This window comes from Tursiops truncatus, chromosome 10 (assembly GCF_011762595.2).
Source record: "Tursiops truncatus isolate mTurTru1 chromosome 10, mTurTru1.mat.Y, whole genome shotgun sequence".
In the NCBI taxonomy this organism is placed as follows: Eukaryota; Metazoa; Chordata; class Mammalia; order Artiodactyla; family Delphinidae; genus Tursiops; species Tursiops truncatus.
Window position 1 is genome coordinate 96,174,582 of NC_047043.1, and position 15,303 is coordinate 96,189,884.

General features: G+C 51.6%; 1 protein-coding gene across 2 annotated transcripts in view; it reads right to left on the reverse strand.

Annotated features, from left to right (window-relative positions):
• The window catches only part of ATP2B2 (ATPase plasma membrane Ca2+ transporting 2), a 110,275-nt gene that overhangs the window by 35,681 nt on the left and 59,291 nt on the right, over positions 1-15,303 (reverse strand). For both annotated transcript variants that reach the window (XM_033865425.2, XM_073787677.1), the window contains exons 9-11: positions 14,445-14,603; positions 11,189-11,403; positions 6,988-7,230 (exon numbers count right to left, since the gene is read on the reverse strand). In XM_033865425.2, the coding sequence (XP_033721316.1) occupies positions 6,988-7,230; positions 11,189-11,403; positions 14,445-14,603 (617 nt within the window). The remainder of the gene's footprint in view (positions 1-6,987; positions 7,231-11,188; positions 11,404-14,444; positions 14,604-15,303) is intronic.

A 15,303-nucleotide genomic window follows, 5' to 3' on the forward strand; every position in this document is an offset into this window, starting at 1 on the left:
CACATTTATAGACACAGAAAGTAGAAGGGTGGGCGCCGGGGGCTGGGGGAGGGGGGGAGGAGTTAGTGTCTAACGGGGACAGAGCTGCACTTGGGGAAGATGAAACGTTCTAGAGATTGTGGTGGCGATGGTTGTACAATGTGAATGTACTTGATGACACTGAACTGTACACTAAAACGGCTAAGATGATACATTTTACGTTATGTGTATTTTACGTTATGTGTATTTTACTACAATATTAAAACAATATTAAAACATCCTCAACACCCCGTCCTCCCTGTGCCCCCAAACGCGGCCACCACTGCACGGTAATCGCAGCAAATGCCGTAGGATGCCGATTGTGAGAGCGCATGAGAAAATGACTTCCTGCTTGCTGGCTGTCTCTGGTGGCCTAGCCCCTCCCCCTCCCCCCTTGAGGACAGGCACTGGCAGACGAGCCTCCCCGATGCCCAGATGGACCACCAGGCAGCCTCGGCAGCTGCGGCAGTGACCTCGCTAGCTCTTTACCAAGCTCTGCACGTGCGTCCTCGGTTGCATCCTCATGGCTCCCCAGGGGTCGGGCTGTTATTATTCCCATGTGCACAGGGAGGCCTGGAGAAACCAGGTCACACAGCTAGTAAGTGGCCGAGCTAGGATCTGACCCCAGCTGTTCTCAGCTCTGAGCCCACACAGCACACGCCCTGCCTCTCTTCACTAGCATTTGAGATGGTTGTTTAACGAGGTAACTGGTGGGTGATTGGTGTAGAGCCCATGGTCGGGGGTGGGGGGGAGGGCTGTCTTGCTTATCTCTACTTCCCACTTGGGGTAACTAATGAATATGCGTTGAATGAATAAATGAATAATTTGGTGTCTGTGGGTGTGGAGAGCTGCTGATGGGAGGCCAGGTGGGATGGGATTTTGTCAGAATTTTGGCCTCTGGAATTGTCATCTGAGGGTCTGCCTCCCCAGGAGCCTCTCAGGTGCTGGGCCTCGAGGAGCAGCAGGGGGCAGAATCATGGACTTGCCCCAGAGACTGCAAAGGCTTAGGGCGGGGTGTGTGTCCTGAACAGCTGGGACAGGCTGAAACGCCCTGGGGAGACACATGCTGGAAAGCAGGTTTCCTGGGGACCTTCCCGAGCTTGCCCATGCACTGTGCATGTGTGTGCATGTGTGTGCGTGTGCTGTGCAGTGTGTGGTATGCGCATGTGGCGTGTGTGTGTATATTTGTGCATATACCTGTGTGATTTGCGTGTATTGTGTGGTGAGTGTATGTGCTGTGTGCGCGCGTGTGTGTGGTATAGTGTGTGTGTGCTGTGTGTTTTGTGTCACGTGCACAGGGTGAGAAGGTGGGATATAGGGATTAACACTGCTGTTGAAAATCAGAATTCCCCATTCAGGGTTATGTGCTTTAAACTGTTCTCCTAGGGATGGTGTTTGCAAAAACAAACAAACAAACAAAACCAAACAGAACCAAAACAGCTGCTGAGTCCAACACAAAGGCCCCTGTCGCTTCACAGACCAGAACGAAGGGCCGCCGCACCTCCCCCTCTTAAGGCCCTGCTAAGCCACTTCCAGGGGCTTCTGTGCCCTCTGGAGCCCCTGCCTTGGCCAGAGCCCCTCGCAGAGCTGGCTTGACTCGGGGATTCGAGGTTCATTGGAATATTTAGTCGCACCCTGGGTTTGGAGCCGGATCTGAGTTCAAGGGCTGACTGCTTCCTAGAGTCACCTCCCCACTCTCCCCTCCTCTCAGGAGCTCTAGGTCTAAGATTTGTGTGAAATACAATCGAGCAGATCCTTCCTGCCTCTGGGGGTCCTGGGGGCTGTCTGTGGATGAAGCCACCTCAGTTTGGGAACGGGGTAGACTGAAGACCTGGAGTTTCTAACGAGGTGAAGTGTGGCTCATTTATTCAGGAAAACCATCCTTCCAGGCAGATCCTCCCTGCTCCTTCTTCCAGAACCACTTCAGGGACTCCAAGGAGATTTGTTTTTCTTTCAGTAGTTCATGTTTCCAGAACATACGCCATAAACTTCCAACAATTCGGCTCCACAAGTGCCCATCTTCATTTTAATAATTCAAATGTTAACTGTAGTGTCAACCTACGTTAAAAGAGGTCTCATAAAATATAAACTGAAAGTCCGCTTGGGTGGTTTCAGCACACAGAATAAACGTGGGTGGAAAAGGAGAATGTTTTCCCAAGAAAGCTCCGTGCCTCTAAAGTCTGAGGAGGAGCTATTTCCATTTGAAAGCTCAGCTGCAGCTCAAGAAGCAGCAGGGCTACAAGAAGAAGCAGCTAGCAAAAGTCTTGACGTTCAAAGAGTCGGAAGCGACAAGGCAAATCTGAGGGTGTGCCAGGATTTCTGAGGTGGGGAAGCAATTTCTGACTACAAGATGATTCATGTAGCTTCCCTCAGAGGGCAAGCTTCGTTCCTAATGATTAGAAATAGGAGTGGAAAGAAGAAAGTTCTGCCATCCGCAGAAGGGATGGGGCATGGGGCTGGGGCTGGCCCTCTGAGAGGCGCGTCCTGGGTCACTTTTTCTGGCCTTCCCGCTGGCAGCCTCGGCTCTCACGCCACCCTCCACCCGTGCCTGGCTGGTTCTGGGCACTGTGATGAGAAAGCCTACTAAGGGCTTATCTGCTGCCACCCAACTCCCCCTCAGCCTTCTCAGCCTCGCCTCTCATCCCTGTGGCCCTGGGAAAGGTCCAGGCCACAGACCGCCACATCTCCTGAGAGGTCTCTGGGCTTTGGCAGGCCGTGGCCCTGCCTGGAATGACCTTGCTCCCTCGCCCGCTGGGTAAACTCCTCCAGAGCTCTCGGGACTCAGCTCTGTCACTTGGTGGCAGGAGCAGCCCTGTGCAGGTTACTCGATATTTCTGCAGCTCTGTTTTCTTAGCTGTAAGACGGGAATTGTCCTATTTGCCTTGATTACCTGGAAGGGATGTGGAGGGTCAAACTAGACAGTGGCTGGCAAAGCAAACTACAGAGGGTAAGGCTCAGAAATAATAATAGAAGTGATAAGAGTAACAACTGGAGCGGTCTGAGCGCTTGCTACGTGTCCAGCACTGTGCTGACAGCCACACCTTCTCATCTGATCTCAGAGCAGCCCTGGAACTGCCTCAAGGCAAAGGTGCAGCCAGAGGACTTGGAGAAGGAGTGGTGGTGAGCTGTGCAGGCTCTGGACTGGACAGACCTGGATGTGAACCCTGGCTCAGCCTCTCATCCGCTCTGGGGCTCTGGGCATGTTCTTTAACTCCTCCCAGCAACAGTGTCCTTATCTATGAATTGGAGACGTGATGTCACCTACCTCGTGGGGTCCTCATACAAGGCAACATGGGTTAAGCACTCAGCAATGAGTCTGGCTAAGTGAATATTAGTGATTATGAGTCATTGTATACTCATTTTACAGACTGGAAAACAGAGGCTTGACGAGGTTAGTTAACTTGCTCAGGATCACACGGGTGGTAAGTGCTGCAGCTGAAGTTTGAATCTTGGTCTGTCAGACTTCAGAGCCAAAGCTCCTAACCTCTGCTTACTGGACTGGGTGTCAGGACATCTGGATTCTAACTCCACTAACCCACAGGGTGACTTGGCCCAAGTCCTCTCCCATTTCTGGGCCTCAGAGTAAAGTGAGGGGGCTGGACCAGGTGGTCCTTAAGGTCCGCGGACCCATGCAGATTATACCTACACAACCTACCCCTGCAAACACTCATCTAGTTTTAAAAAAAATCTTTTAGAATAACAGGCACTAGCTAATTTGGAAGTCTCCGGATCAATGCAGACTAGAGAGTTGAGGGCAGTTTCAGAATAGATTCGCTCGGCATGCTGGAGGTACCAAGAGAGCACTGGTATTAGCCGTGGGACTGGGACCAAGGCCAACTACTACTTCTTGCTGTCACAAGAACAGGAAAGTAGAACATAGAGGGAGCCCTGTCCTGAGCCTCTTATCAATTCATATTCATCCATCCACCACCCACATATTCATCCGTCTGTCTACTCTTCCATTTACTCATCCATCCATCCATCCATCCACCTACCCACCCATCTCTCCATCCATGCCCCACCCATCTCTCCATCCATGCCTCACCCACCCATCCATCCCTCTCCCTACCTAGTCTTCATCTCACTGATACATATCTATAAATTTATTCACCAGTCAATTCACTGACCTCACCCGCCCAACCAGTACTTCCCAAGAGCCTATGCTGGGGGCGGGGAGCAGAGATAACTCAGCTGTGTCTCTCCCTCTCAAAGAGCACACAGCCTGCATCAGACTGCAAGAAGACACAGAAGAATCGGCACTCTCGTACAGGGGGAAATACAGCCTTGCCCATGGTCTGTTTCCCAGGCCAAGCTCATTTCCCAACCAAAGCTTAGGGGTAGTGTGGGGACATTGCGTGCCTTTCCTGCCCGACTCCTCTTGCGTGGTAAGGATGTTTTGCAGTCTAGATTTCCCAGACTGGTCTGGAGGGTGGCTGGACTTCCACCCTCAACTGAGCAGCCTGTGACTCTTCTCAAAATTCCTCTAGGCCTAGAAGGGCAGTCCCTGGGAGCCCCTTCTCCCAATATGGCTGACAGCCCTGGCTGTGAATCGGACCCTCTAGACTCCACGCCTTCCTTCCTGAGACCAACCAATACTAAAGATGCTGCAGGATTGGTTTCAAGGACCAAGAACCGAATCTGGACACCCTACTCAATAGCTGGCTTTAGGGTATCTATAAGTTGGCTTTGCCACTAATTGGTTGTGTAACTTTGGGCAAGACCCTTTCCCTCTGTAGCCCTGATGCCTCTGCTGTCTATTCGTTTATTGATTAACCTCTGCCTGGTTACCAAGGGATGATTTTACTGCTGACGAACAACAATGCTAATCACCCTGAGCGCTGAATATGTGCCAGGCCTTGTGCTAAGCACTTTCCACTTACTAACTCATTTCATCCTCACAGTAATTCTATCATCTCCCCCAGGAAACTGAGGCACAGAGAGGTTAATTTACTTGTTTACAGTCACACAGCTAGTGAGGGATTTGAACCCAGGCCGTCTGGCTCCAGAGTGTGAGCTTTAACTGCCACCCAGACATACCAGGGGCCTCTGCTGTCCCTTCCACATTGACGGCCATCAGCGCCCAGCAAAGAGAACCGTGTGGCCAGGGTTCTTTCAGGGAAGCCCCAGAAAGAAAGGCACAAGGGTTCTAGGATGCCAGGGTTCAAGGCACAGAAGGGGACACCGGTGCCCGAGAGGTAAGTGACTTGGCCTGTTTACAAACCAAGGATCCCGGTTCCCAGGTCCTTGAGCTCTTTCCAGGCTTGGCAGACACACTCTTCCCCAAGGCGGACTGATGGACCCCTGTCCTTTAAGCCACCTGGATACAGCCTCAGTCACCGACATCTGGAAATGAATTTGAGCTGTGCCACCGGTGCTGTGAAGCTGCCTAATTGAGCTTTATCGCTGCAAAGATGTTTCGCAGCCCTCCCGGCAGATCCGAGAACTCCTTTTTGACTGTAATTGCATAATATACATCTCAATTCAAGCCCATCTTGCAGGGCTCTGCCCACACAGCCACCCCCATCACCAGAAGCCTGTTCTGGGAATTGCCCCACTCCCCTCTCTGCGGGACGAGATCATTAACAGCATCTCAGTTATTTTAGGAAGGCCTGGGGAACAGAATAAAGCATCCTCAACCTCCCTTGATTCCCAAATCGGGGCTGGGAGGTAGGGGATGGGGTGGGGTGGGGAGAAGACAAAAACGCCGTCTTTTCTGGCATTCCCCCGCCCCGCGCTCCTGCCGCCCCCGGCATCCTCTATCATCCATCTGCACGCTTTCTCCCGACCTACTTTCTCCTTCTGTCAGTGCTGCCTCCCCAGCCTGCAGCTCAGGGCTGATGCAGGAGTACCTGCTCAACCGCAGGGGCGGGTGCAGTCCTTGCAGCCCCAGTGTCCCGTACCCCCCACCAGCCTTTGGCCCTTTGCCGCAGACTCGTGCTCTTCTCCCAGACTTGATAAAGCTTCTGGCACTCCCGCCACCCAGCCTGATCCTGAAGGTTCAGGCCGGCTCAGGAGCCGAAGGAGAGGTCAGGGCTAGGGCACGTTGGCGGGGTAAGCAGGAAAGCTCAGCTGCTCACCCAGATGCTCACACTGTAGAAATGGGCTCTGGATGGACAAGTTTGTATTTCTCTTCATTCGAATACTGGTTAATCACCAAAAGGCAACCTATGCTTCTAACCCAATCAGGGATTCTAGCATGATGCGTCCAGGCAGCTGAACTGAGACAGGAATATGAGAGTTTTTCTTAACAAAACGAGTACTACCACTACTATTACTGACAACAATGTCGTCGCCAGTGGTAGATTGTGTAAATGGCCACAATTAGTACCCTCTCTGAATCCACACCCTTTACAATGTGACTTTGAAGTTCCTCCCATTAGAGATGGAGTCTATTTCCCTGCTGCTTGAATCTGGGCAGGCCTCTCGACTTGTGTTGGCCAACAGGATGTGGCAAAATGACAACGTGAAGAGCCCAGATTAGCCTGCTGGAGGAGGGGGACCACACAGAGCAGAGATGAACCGTCCCAGCCGAGGTCATCCCAGATCAGCCTGGAGTCCTGCCAAGATCAGCAGAGTTGTGGATGTGACCCACCTCAGACACACGAGGACATGGTCCCCCAGTTGAGCCCAGCCTGAACTCCTGACTCACAGAAATGTGAGCTAGATACACAGCCTGGTTTTCAGCCACTACATTTTGGAGTAGTTATACAGCAGAAGCTAACTAATAAAAAGACTATTTTTTTGGTAGGGAGGGCAATGACAGGGTCTAAAAAACACAATTAACAACAATCTTCTTTTTTGTGTCATGCGAACAGCACAGCTAAGTCAAAGAGAAACAGGCTGCTTACTATCTGACCACCCAAAACACATCAGTAGGATTTAGAATTATGCATCACACTGCTTAGCCTGCCCAGTGCTTCTGTATCGCCCCCGGACGCTCCTCCCTCTGGTGGAGGCTGCACCACTTACCAGAATCTTGGTGGTGTAGGCGCTGTTGATGGCAATGGCGTTGACCAGCAGCTCCATGGTTTTGGCGTTGATGGAGCTGGGGTCGGGGACCTCCTTGTAATGGACGTCGCCCACGTAAACCTGCACCACCGTCATGCGATTGGTGGTGAGTGTGCCCGTCTTGTCCGAGCAGATGGCCGTGGCATTGCCCATGGTCTCACAGGCGTCCAGGTGGCGGACCAGGTTGTTGTCCTTCATCATTTTCTGGGGGAAAGGGCAGATGAGATGGCAACAGTGAGGAGAGGGAGCTGGGAGGCAGGGTCACGGTGTAAACACGCAGGAAATGAGGCAGAGCTGCCCCTTTGCTTCACACATGTGCGAAGGATCTTGCTGGCTACAGCCCCTGTCATCTGGACTCCTTTTCTGTGTGCAGCCCTTTTTCTCTCTCTCTCTCTCTCTTTTTCGTTTCTTTTAAATTATTTGAGGCATTTAAAAGAGTTGATTAGTTGACTTTATTAATTTGGATTACAGAAGTAATCTGTACTCTTTACGGAAAAAATAGGGAAAAGGATGATAAATGAAGATTGGGTCCTTTCTGATTACTTCAAATAGTTTCCTCTTACACCCTAACAGAAATAAATTCCTTATTTGGTTATGAGTTTTTTCAAAGGTACCATCTTTCACTGGTGCTTGGTTTTCACTGTCACTTTGGTTTCACCCAAACTGAATAAATTTAAGTTATACATATGTTAATAGACATAGGACACTATCTGGAAATAAACAAAATATTAGTGTCATTATTTCTGGGTGGTAGAGTTATAGGATTGTTATTGCCTTCTTTTAAAAATCTATAGCTTCTATTTTTCTACAATAAATACATATTATAACTTGTGTAATAAAAATCACAAATTTCTTTTAAATATAGATGCACAACAAAGAAAGTAGATCAACCATAATCCTACCACCTAGCACGGATACGTCTTACATATCAATATCCTTTCTTTTAAAATTTATGACAAAAATGAACTCCTACTCGACATATTATTAATTTTCTTATAGTCACTGTCCTTTCTCTCTTCCCAGCATCACACTCCTAGCTTCTTCCAGGTTCTCAAGCAAGTAACGCACATAAAGTGATTCTCAAGGAACCACCACTCTTACTGCAGGCCCTTATGACACAGTGACCCTATCTGGCAAGGACGGATGTGAAAAGGTGCATTTAGCTAAAGGCTGAGTCAGATGTTGTTCTAGTCTGTGCCTAGGAATCTGATTTCCTTTATTCTTGCCCTCATTATAACTCTTTATACCAAGGGTAAAAAAGGAGTGCAATTAGAATAATTTTATGGTAGGTCATGTTACTAAAAAATGAGTATTGGTAGAATTATGTGCTCTTGCAGTGTCTCTTATCAAAACCTGTGATAATAGTAACAATAAATGTATGTGGGATGGATGTATGTCGAATGGATGCATTTAGCAGCGATTTGAGTTTGCAACACACTTCACAGTTTGTAAAGTTCTTCCGCCCTTATTTCCTCATCTGATGTCATGAGGATCCTATGAAACCTTCATGGACTCTTGTACTCCATTCTGGTGACCAAAGAAGCCAAGGCAAAGCAGCTTGACCAGGATGACACACCTACTGAGGGTTGAAGCTGGCCTTTGAACCCAGCTCTGTTTAACCTCACAGCCTGGATCATTCCATCAGGACTCTGCCCATCTGTCCTCTGTGAAGAGGGTTCGTCTCTGGGGCTTAAGAATGTATAGGCCTGAGCCTCCCGATATGGTTGCTACGTGAGGCTATTAAGTACTGGAAACAGGGCTGGTCTGATGGGAAATGTGCCGTAAGTGTAAATGACACATCCAGCTTTGAAGACTTATTATGAAAAGAGAAATGTAAAATACCTCATTAATAACTTGTATATTATCAAATATTACAAATTGGCTTGATAATAACTTGGACATATCAGCTTAAGTACATTATTAAAATTAATTTCACCTGTTTCTTTCTGCTTTTTCTTTTTAACGTGGCTACCAGGACATTTAAAATCACACGTGCAGCTGACATTATGTCTCTACTGGACAGTGCTGATCTAAGCGGTCACCACTGTTCTTTTGATGACGGCTCCCAGGGGCTAGGTCCAGGCTCAGAAAGGGGAGAGTTTGCCCCTCCTGGGTTGGGGGAGCTGTACTAAGTTTATCACGTGACTGTACAAGTAACACTACCTAAGGCAGCTGAAGGCACAGGTGCCAGAGATACAAACTACAGGTGTAGAGGTCTAACAATGTCTGTATGGGAAGCCCCGAAACCGAAGCTGTGAGACTTTTAAGGAGATCTCGAGCTCAACTGGGTGGCTTGTGGGGTCCCGGCTCACGGCAGCAGGAGGTCTCAATCTCCGGGCCCCAGGCCCCCGATCAGCATTGTGCTGTGACCTGTTTGGGCTTTGGTTTGTGGGATGGAGTTTCTTCGAGAACCCCAAAACAAGGAGATGATAAGGGCGGTATCCTTTACACATAGCTGCCACTTTCTGGCACCTGCCCTGAGATCTCTTTTCTGTATGAAATTACATCGGTGAGCCCAGCCCAAATTCCAGCTTGGAAACTGACGCTGATCGTGCCCTCTGGCGGCTCTGCATTCTCGGAGCGAACGCCTTGTTTTTAAACATGGCCTGGCCTCTGCCCTGGCAGGGACATCCTGGACTCAGGGCCCTGGGAAACAGGAGCGCAGAGCCCTGCTCTCCCAGGTGGGGAAACCACGGGACCAAGGGAAAATGATGAGCCCAGGGTGTGAGGACCTGGGGGGTGAGTCAGGCTTGAAGTGTCCCCAAGAGGGTCAGGCGCCCAGTGCTCATGAGATGCCAGCCCCATACCCCAGCGTTTGGGCTCTACCGACGGCCATGGGCCTGGGAGCAGAAGGAGGTGGGGCTCTGCCATCAGGGTGGCATTTTGGAGCAACCGCCAGACCCAAGGCATTCATGGGCCTACTTGCCCTTTATTGAATTGCTTTTAAAACTTCATATTTTTAGCCCATCTCCTGAGAGGAGGGGGCTTTTTTTTTTTTTTAATAATAGAAGCTACTGTTTTTATTTATTTTTTTAATTAAAAAAATTTTCTTTTCTTTTAAAAAATATTTATTTATTTATTTATGGCTGCATTGGGTCTTCGTTGCCACGCGTGGGCTTTCTCTAGTTGTGGTGAGTGGGGGCTACTCTTTTTTTTTTTTTTTTTTTTTGTGGTATGCGGAGCACAGGCTCCGGACGCACAGGCTCAGCAGCCATGGCTCATGGGCCCAGCCGCTCTGCAGCATGTGGGATCCTCCTGGACCGGGGCACGAACCCGTGTCCCCTGCATCGGCAGGCGGACTCTCAACCATTGCGCTACCAGGTGAAGCCCGGGGGCTACTCTTCGTTGCAGCGCACGGGCTTCTCATTGCGGTGGCTTCTCTTGTTGCGGAACACGGGCTCTAGGTGCGTGGGCTTTAGTAGTCGTGGCGTGTGGGATCAGAAGTTGTGCCTTGCAGGCTCTAGAGCACAGGCTCAGTAGTTGTGGCACACGGGCTTAGCTGCTCCGTGGCATGTGGGATATTCCCGGACCAGGGCTCGAACCCGTGTCCCCTGCATTGGCAGGCGGATTCTCAACCACTGCGCCACCAGGGAAGTCTGAGGAGGGGCTTTCATAAAACCAGACATCCTTTTTATTTTAGGCTTATCCCTTTCAAACTTCAGGGAGCAAACTCCGAGATTAGTCACACAAGTACTATGGCTACAGCGGGGTCTAAGGCTGCGATGGCCAGGCTTCTGCCTACGTTTGGGGGGACAGGGGTGGGTGTGGGCCTGTAGGGTGATACCTGCATCTAATTTATTTTTTTTAAGTTGAGTCGATTGTCAATGTTTAAAAATCAGGAGAGTTTATGTTAGGTCCAGATTTCTGGCTTCTCTTGGAAAAAATCTGAATATCTGGCAACACTGGACCCCATCCCTCCAAGGCGACACTTGGCTGTGCTGAATAACAGCTGTCCCCTTAGCCAGGGTGTGGCTCTCCTGGAGGCACGTGAGTTTCAGCCACCTGCATGCATCCTCTCTCCGAGCTTCCTCTGTCCCCACTCCTGCTACTTAGCTCTTCTCTCAGCCCCGGCACTGGCCCCGCCAGCCACCCCACGGACCCCCAGCTGGGGGCAGCCAATCTCAGTGGCATCAGCTGGCCCGCCCTGCTCTCCCCTCCTCACCTTCACCGAGTAGGCCAGTGAGATGGTGACAGCCAGAGGGAGCCCCTCGGGCACGGCGACCACCAGCACCGTCACACCAATGATGAAGAACTTGACGAAGTACTGCACATAGACGGGCGTGCACTCGGGCAGCCATGGCTTCTGGTTGACCACGAAGGTGTCCACGGTGAAGTAGAGCACCAGGATGATCACCGTGATGGCTGACATCACCAGACCTGTGACACGGGTGGGAGGAGACCTGTCAGGGGATTTCCTGGGGGTGCGGGGCCCCGGGAAGGGAGATGTGGACCAAAGCCTTGGCTCAAAGGGCTCTGGGGACAGGCAGGCCCTAGTTTACACCCCAGCTCAGCTTGGTAGCGTGGGGCAAGTCCTTAATCCTCAAAGAGCCTCAGTTTCTTCCTCTGTACAATGGGGATGCATATTTATTTCACATGGTTTTGTAAGGATCAAATGTGATGAATACATGTAAATTGCCTAGCACAGTGCCCGACGCAGAGTAGGTGCTGAGTGATCATGTGAATCAGTAACTGCTTGCACGGTGCCCTCACACAATAGGATGTGCAGAGGGTACCACTTACTTCCTCCTGCCTTCACGTACATACTCTTTCCTATTCCAGGAACTAGGGACACAGCAGTAAAGAGGACAGAGTCCCTTTCAGCCCTTGGGAAGCTGAGATTCTAGAGGGGGAGGCAGACAAGAAACAAACACACGAACAAGATAATTCAGATACAGATAACGCTGTCAAGAAAAACTCCAGGATGACGTGGTAGGAAGTGACATGGGCTGAGGATACGAAAACAACCCAAATGTCCATTGACAGATGAATGGATAAAGAAAATGTGGGCTACGCGTACAACGGAATATTATTCCGCTTTAAAAAGAAGGAAATCCTGCCATTTGCAACAACGTGGCTGGACCTGAAGGGCGTTATGCTCCGTAAAATAAGCCAGACACAGGAGGACTTATCTGAATAATCTAAAAGAGTCAGACCCATAGAAGCAGAGAATAGAAGGGAGGTTGCCAGGGGCTGCACGGAGGGGAAAAGGAGCGTTGTTTTTAGTGGGGAAAAAGTTTCAGTTATGCAAGATGAGAAAGTTCTAGAGCTCTGCCGTATAGCATAGCGCCGATAGTTTAACAACGCGGTATTGTGCACTTCATAATTGCTTAAGAGGATCTTACGTGTTCTTACCCAAAACACAAAAACCGAAAAACCCATGAAAGAACACAAGGGAATTTTTGGAGGTGGTGGATAGGTTTAGTACCTTGGTTGTGGTGACTGGTATCATGGGCATATGCATATGTGGAAACTCATCATGTGTGCATTAAACGTGTGCAATTTTTTAATATATAAATTATACCTTAATAAAACTAAAAAGAAAAAGAAAACAAATGCGACATGGCCTGGTAGATCCAGTGGCTACTTTAGCTAGGGTGGCCAGGGAAGACTTCCTGGAGGAGGTGATATTTGAGCAGACAGAGGAACGATGAGCAGCCAGGTAGTGACCTGGGGGAAGGGTGTTCCAGGCTGAGGAAACAGCAGGGGCTCGGGGAGAGGAAGTGACTTGCCCGAGGCCACAGGCCAGGGAGGCACTGTAGAATTAGCACCTGCAGGTGGCTACTGGCTGCTGGCAGGATCTCTCTTGCCAGCCCCGTGCGCCCAACTACCCCCAACTGCTGCATGTGCTGTACAGCTGCCGCTGAGGCTGCCCACACCTGAAGCCTCTGCAGAGGAGGATGATGTTTGGGCAACTGGCGTCTCCTTGTCACAAAGTGCCTGGGAGTCCACCCACCCCAATTTGATGGCCATTATCCAATGGCTGAGGTGGAGGTCCAGAAGCCCAGACACCTTGCTGCAGGGCAGGTCAGACCCTGCAGAGGTACCATGCTCCAGAGCTCCCTGTAAGATCAGGTGGAGACTGAGATTCCTCCAGAAACCCCGGCTGCCTGTGCTTCTTCCTGGGCTCTGTTGCATCCCTGACCCTTTACTGGTCTCACCTGAGAGCACTCCGCCAGATCCTGTGCCCACCCATCTCAGGTTCTGCTTTCAAGGAATTCAGCCCAGGAGAGAAGCAGAGGTGGGACGTGAACCAGAAGTGCTCGACTCTGAACTCCATGCCCAGCAGGGCTGAGTAGGGGAGGGAGATGAGTGAGGACTGTGAAGGCCACGGGGTGGTTCTCGTCGCTTTGTTCCCTGCCCTCCAGAGCCACGTTTCCGTGGAGTTGTCTCCGTGGCGGGGATGGAGGAAATCCCTGGACCCATCACTGCCCCGCCCGCACTGCCAGCTGCGGAGACCCAGAGCCGGCTCGATCCCTGTCTGACAGTTGCAGAGGCGGGAAGCCAAGCTCCCAGCAGCTGGGAGCTGTCATCAGACCCCCAAGTTTAAATATAGACAGTCAAGCCTGTAATTTGCCTCTTTTCTCCACGCTGTGGTGCCTATAATTAGAGCCGGGAGACAGCCATGGAGGAGCAGGCAGCCAGGTGGGGAGGCCTTGGCATCTGCCACATCCTTACCCGGGAGGGGAGGCCAAGGCCGTGTCAGGGCTGCAGGGCTCACCTTGCTTCCGGGCTTGGCTTCCAGGGCAAGAGGGGCCGTCATCAGCCATCACCTGCAGCTACTAACTCGGGAAACCCGGCTTCTGCTGGGCCTCAAACAAGGGGCTTCTCACCGGGCTCCTGGCACTGCCCTCTACTTCTTCAGTCTTTCCTCTGCACGGCAGCTGGGCGGTCATCATACAGCTCAACTCCATCCCTGCCCTCCCCTGCTCACACCTCTTCCAGGGCTCCCGCTGTCCTCAGAATAAAGCCTGCATCGCAAACTCCAGGCCCTACAGGGTCTGCCCCCTGTGCAGCCACCGCACCTGCCAAACGCTGGCGCCTGTACAGGTAGATAATCTCCTTTACTCCTCATAGCAACCTGTGAAGTAGGGACTACGGGATCCCAAGTCCACAGACCAGGAGGCGGAGGCTCAGAGCTCGGTGAAGGTACCTGCCCAAGTTCTCAGAGCTGTAGCTGGACGAGGACACAGGCAGGCTGCCCCCAGAGCCCACGCTTCTACCTTCACTCTTCTGCCTAAGTGCGAACTGAGTGCCTACTGTATAAGGACTCAGACTGGTTTTGTGGCAGAGAAGGTGGGTCTCATGCAAGCCCTCGCTTTGCAGAGGAGGTAACTGAGGCCCAGGTAGGGGCAGGGCCCTGCCTGGGGTCCCCCTGCATGCCCCGTGTCCTGAGCCATCTCCCGGGGCCGCGTGCTCACCCGCCTTGCCGATCTGCACAGCCAGCTTGGTGAGCTTGCCCTGCAGCACCGACTTCTCCTTCTTGTGCATGCTGGCCTTCTTCTTGTCGTCAGTGTCGCCGCCCTCGGCACTCTTGAGGGGCTGCATCTCCATGGCGGCCGCCCCGTCCTGCTGTTTGGCTGCAGGGGGCAGAGCACACGTGCACACACACAGACACAGACACACAGACACACACAGACACACACACACACACACACACACACAGGTTAGCCTGCAGGGTGGGGATGTTGGCACCCACCCAGCTGCCCAGCAGAGCACGGTGAGGCCCTCACTCCCCAGCCTGGGCCCTGGCATGGCCGGCACACAATCCCCGTGATGGGGGGTTGGTTTCTTCCTGCTGGAGACCCTGGTCCCAGGGCCACTGGCTGCCTTGCACCTGGAATTCAGGACATAGCAGGGAGTGACACGGCTCCACCCTGGATTTCCAGCAGGAGTGGGCTAGGGTCCCCTCTGGGCCTGAACAAGCCCGCAGACCCTTCCCCCAATGGCTCTTCAACTTCTCCACATTCAGACAAGACACAGGCTTGGGCTTTGCCCAGTTGGTCCTTGGGCCATGTTGCTGGATATTAAGTAGTCACTAGACAGAAGGGACACAAAGGGGGCTTCAAGAGTAGAAGAGAGTGTCCCCATCCACAGGTGTCAAGCTCCTCCCCCTTCAGCACAGGCCCGTGGCCTGACAGGACAGCACAGGGCCTGCGGCCTGACCCCTTAGCCCCTAAAGACCTCAAAGACCCAATTTCAAGTCTTCAGCTGAATGGGCAGCATAGCTCAAAGGCTGGGGAGAAGCCGGCTTGTGGTGGCCTGTCCTCAACGGGTAAT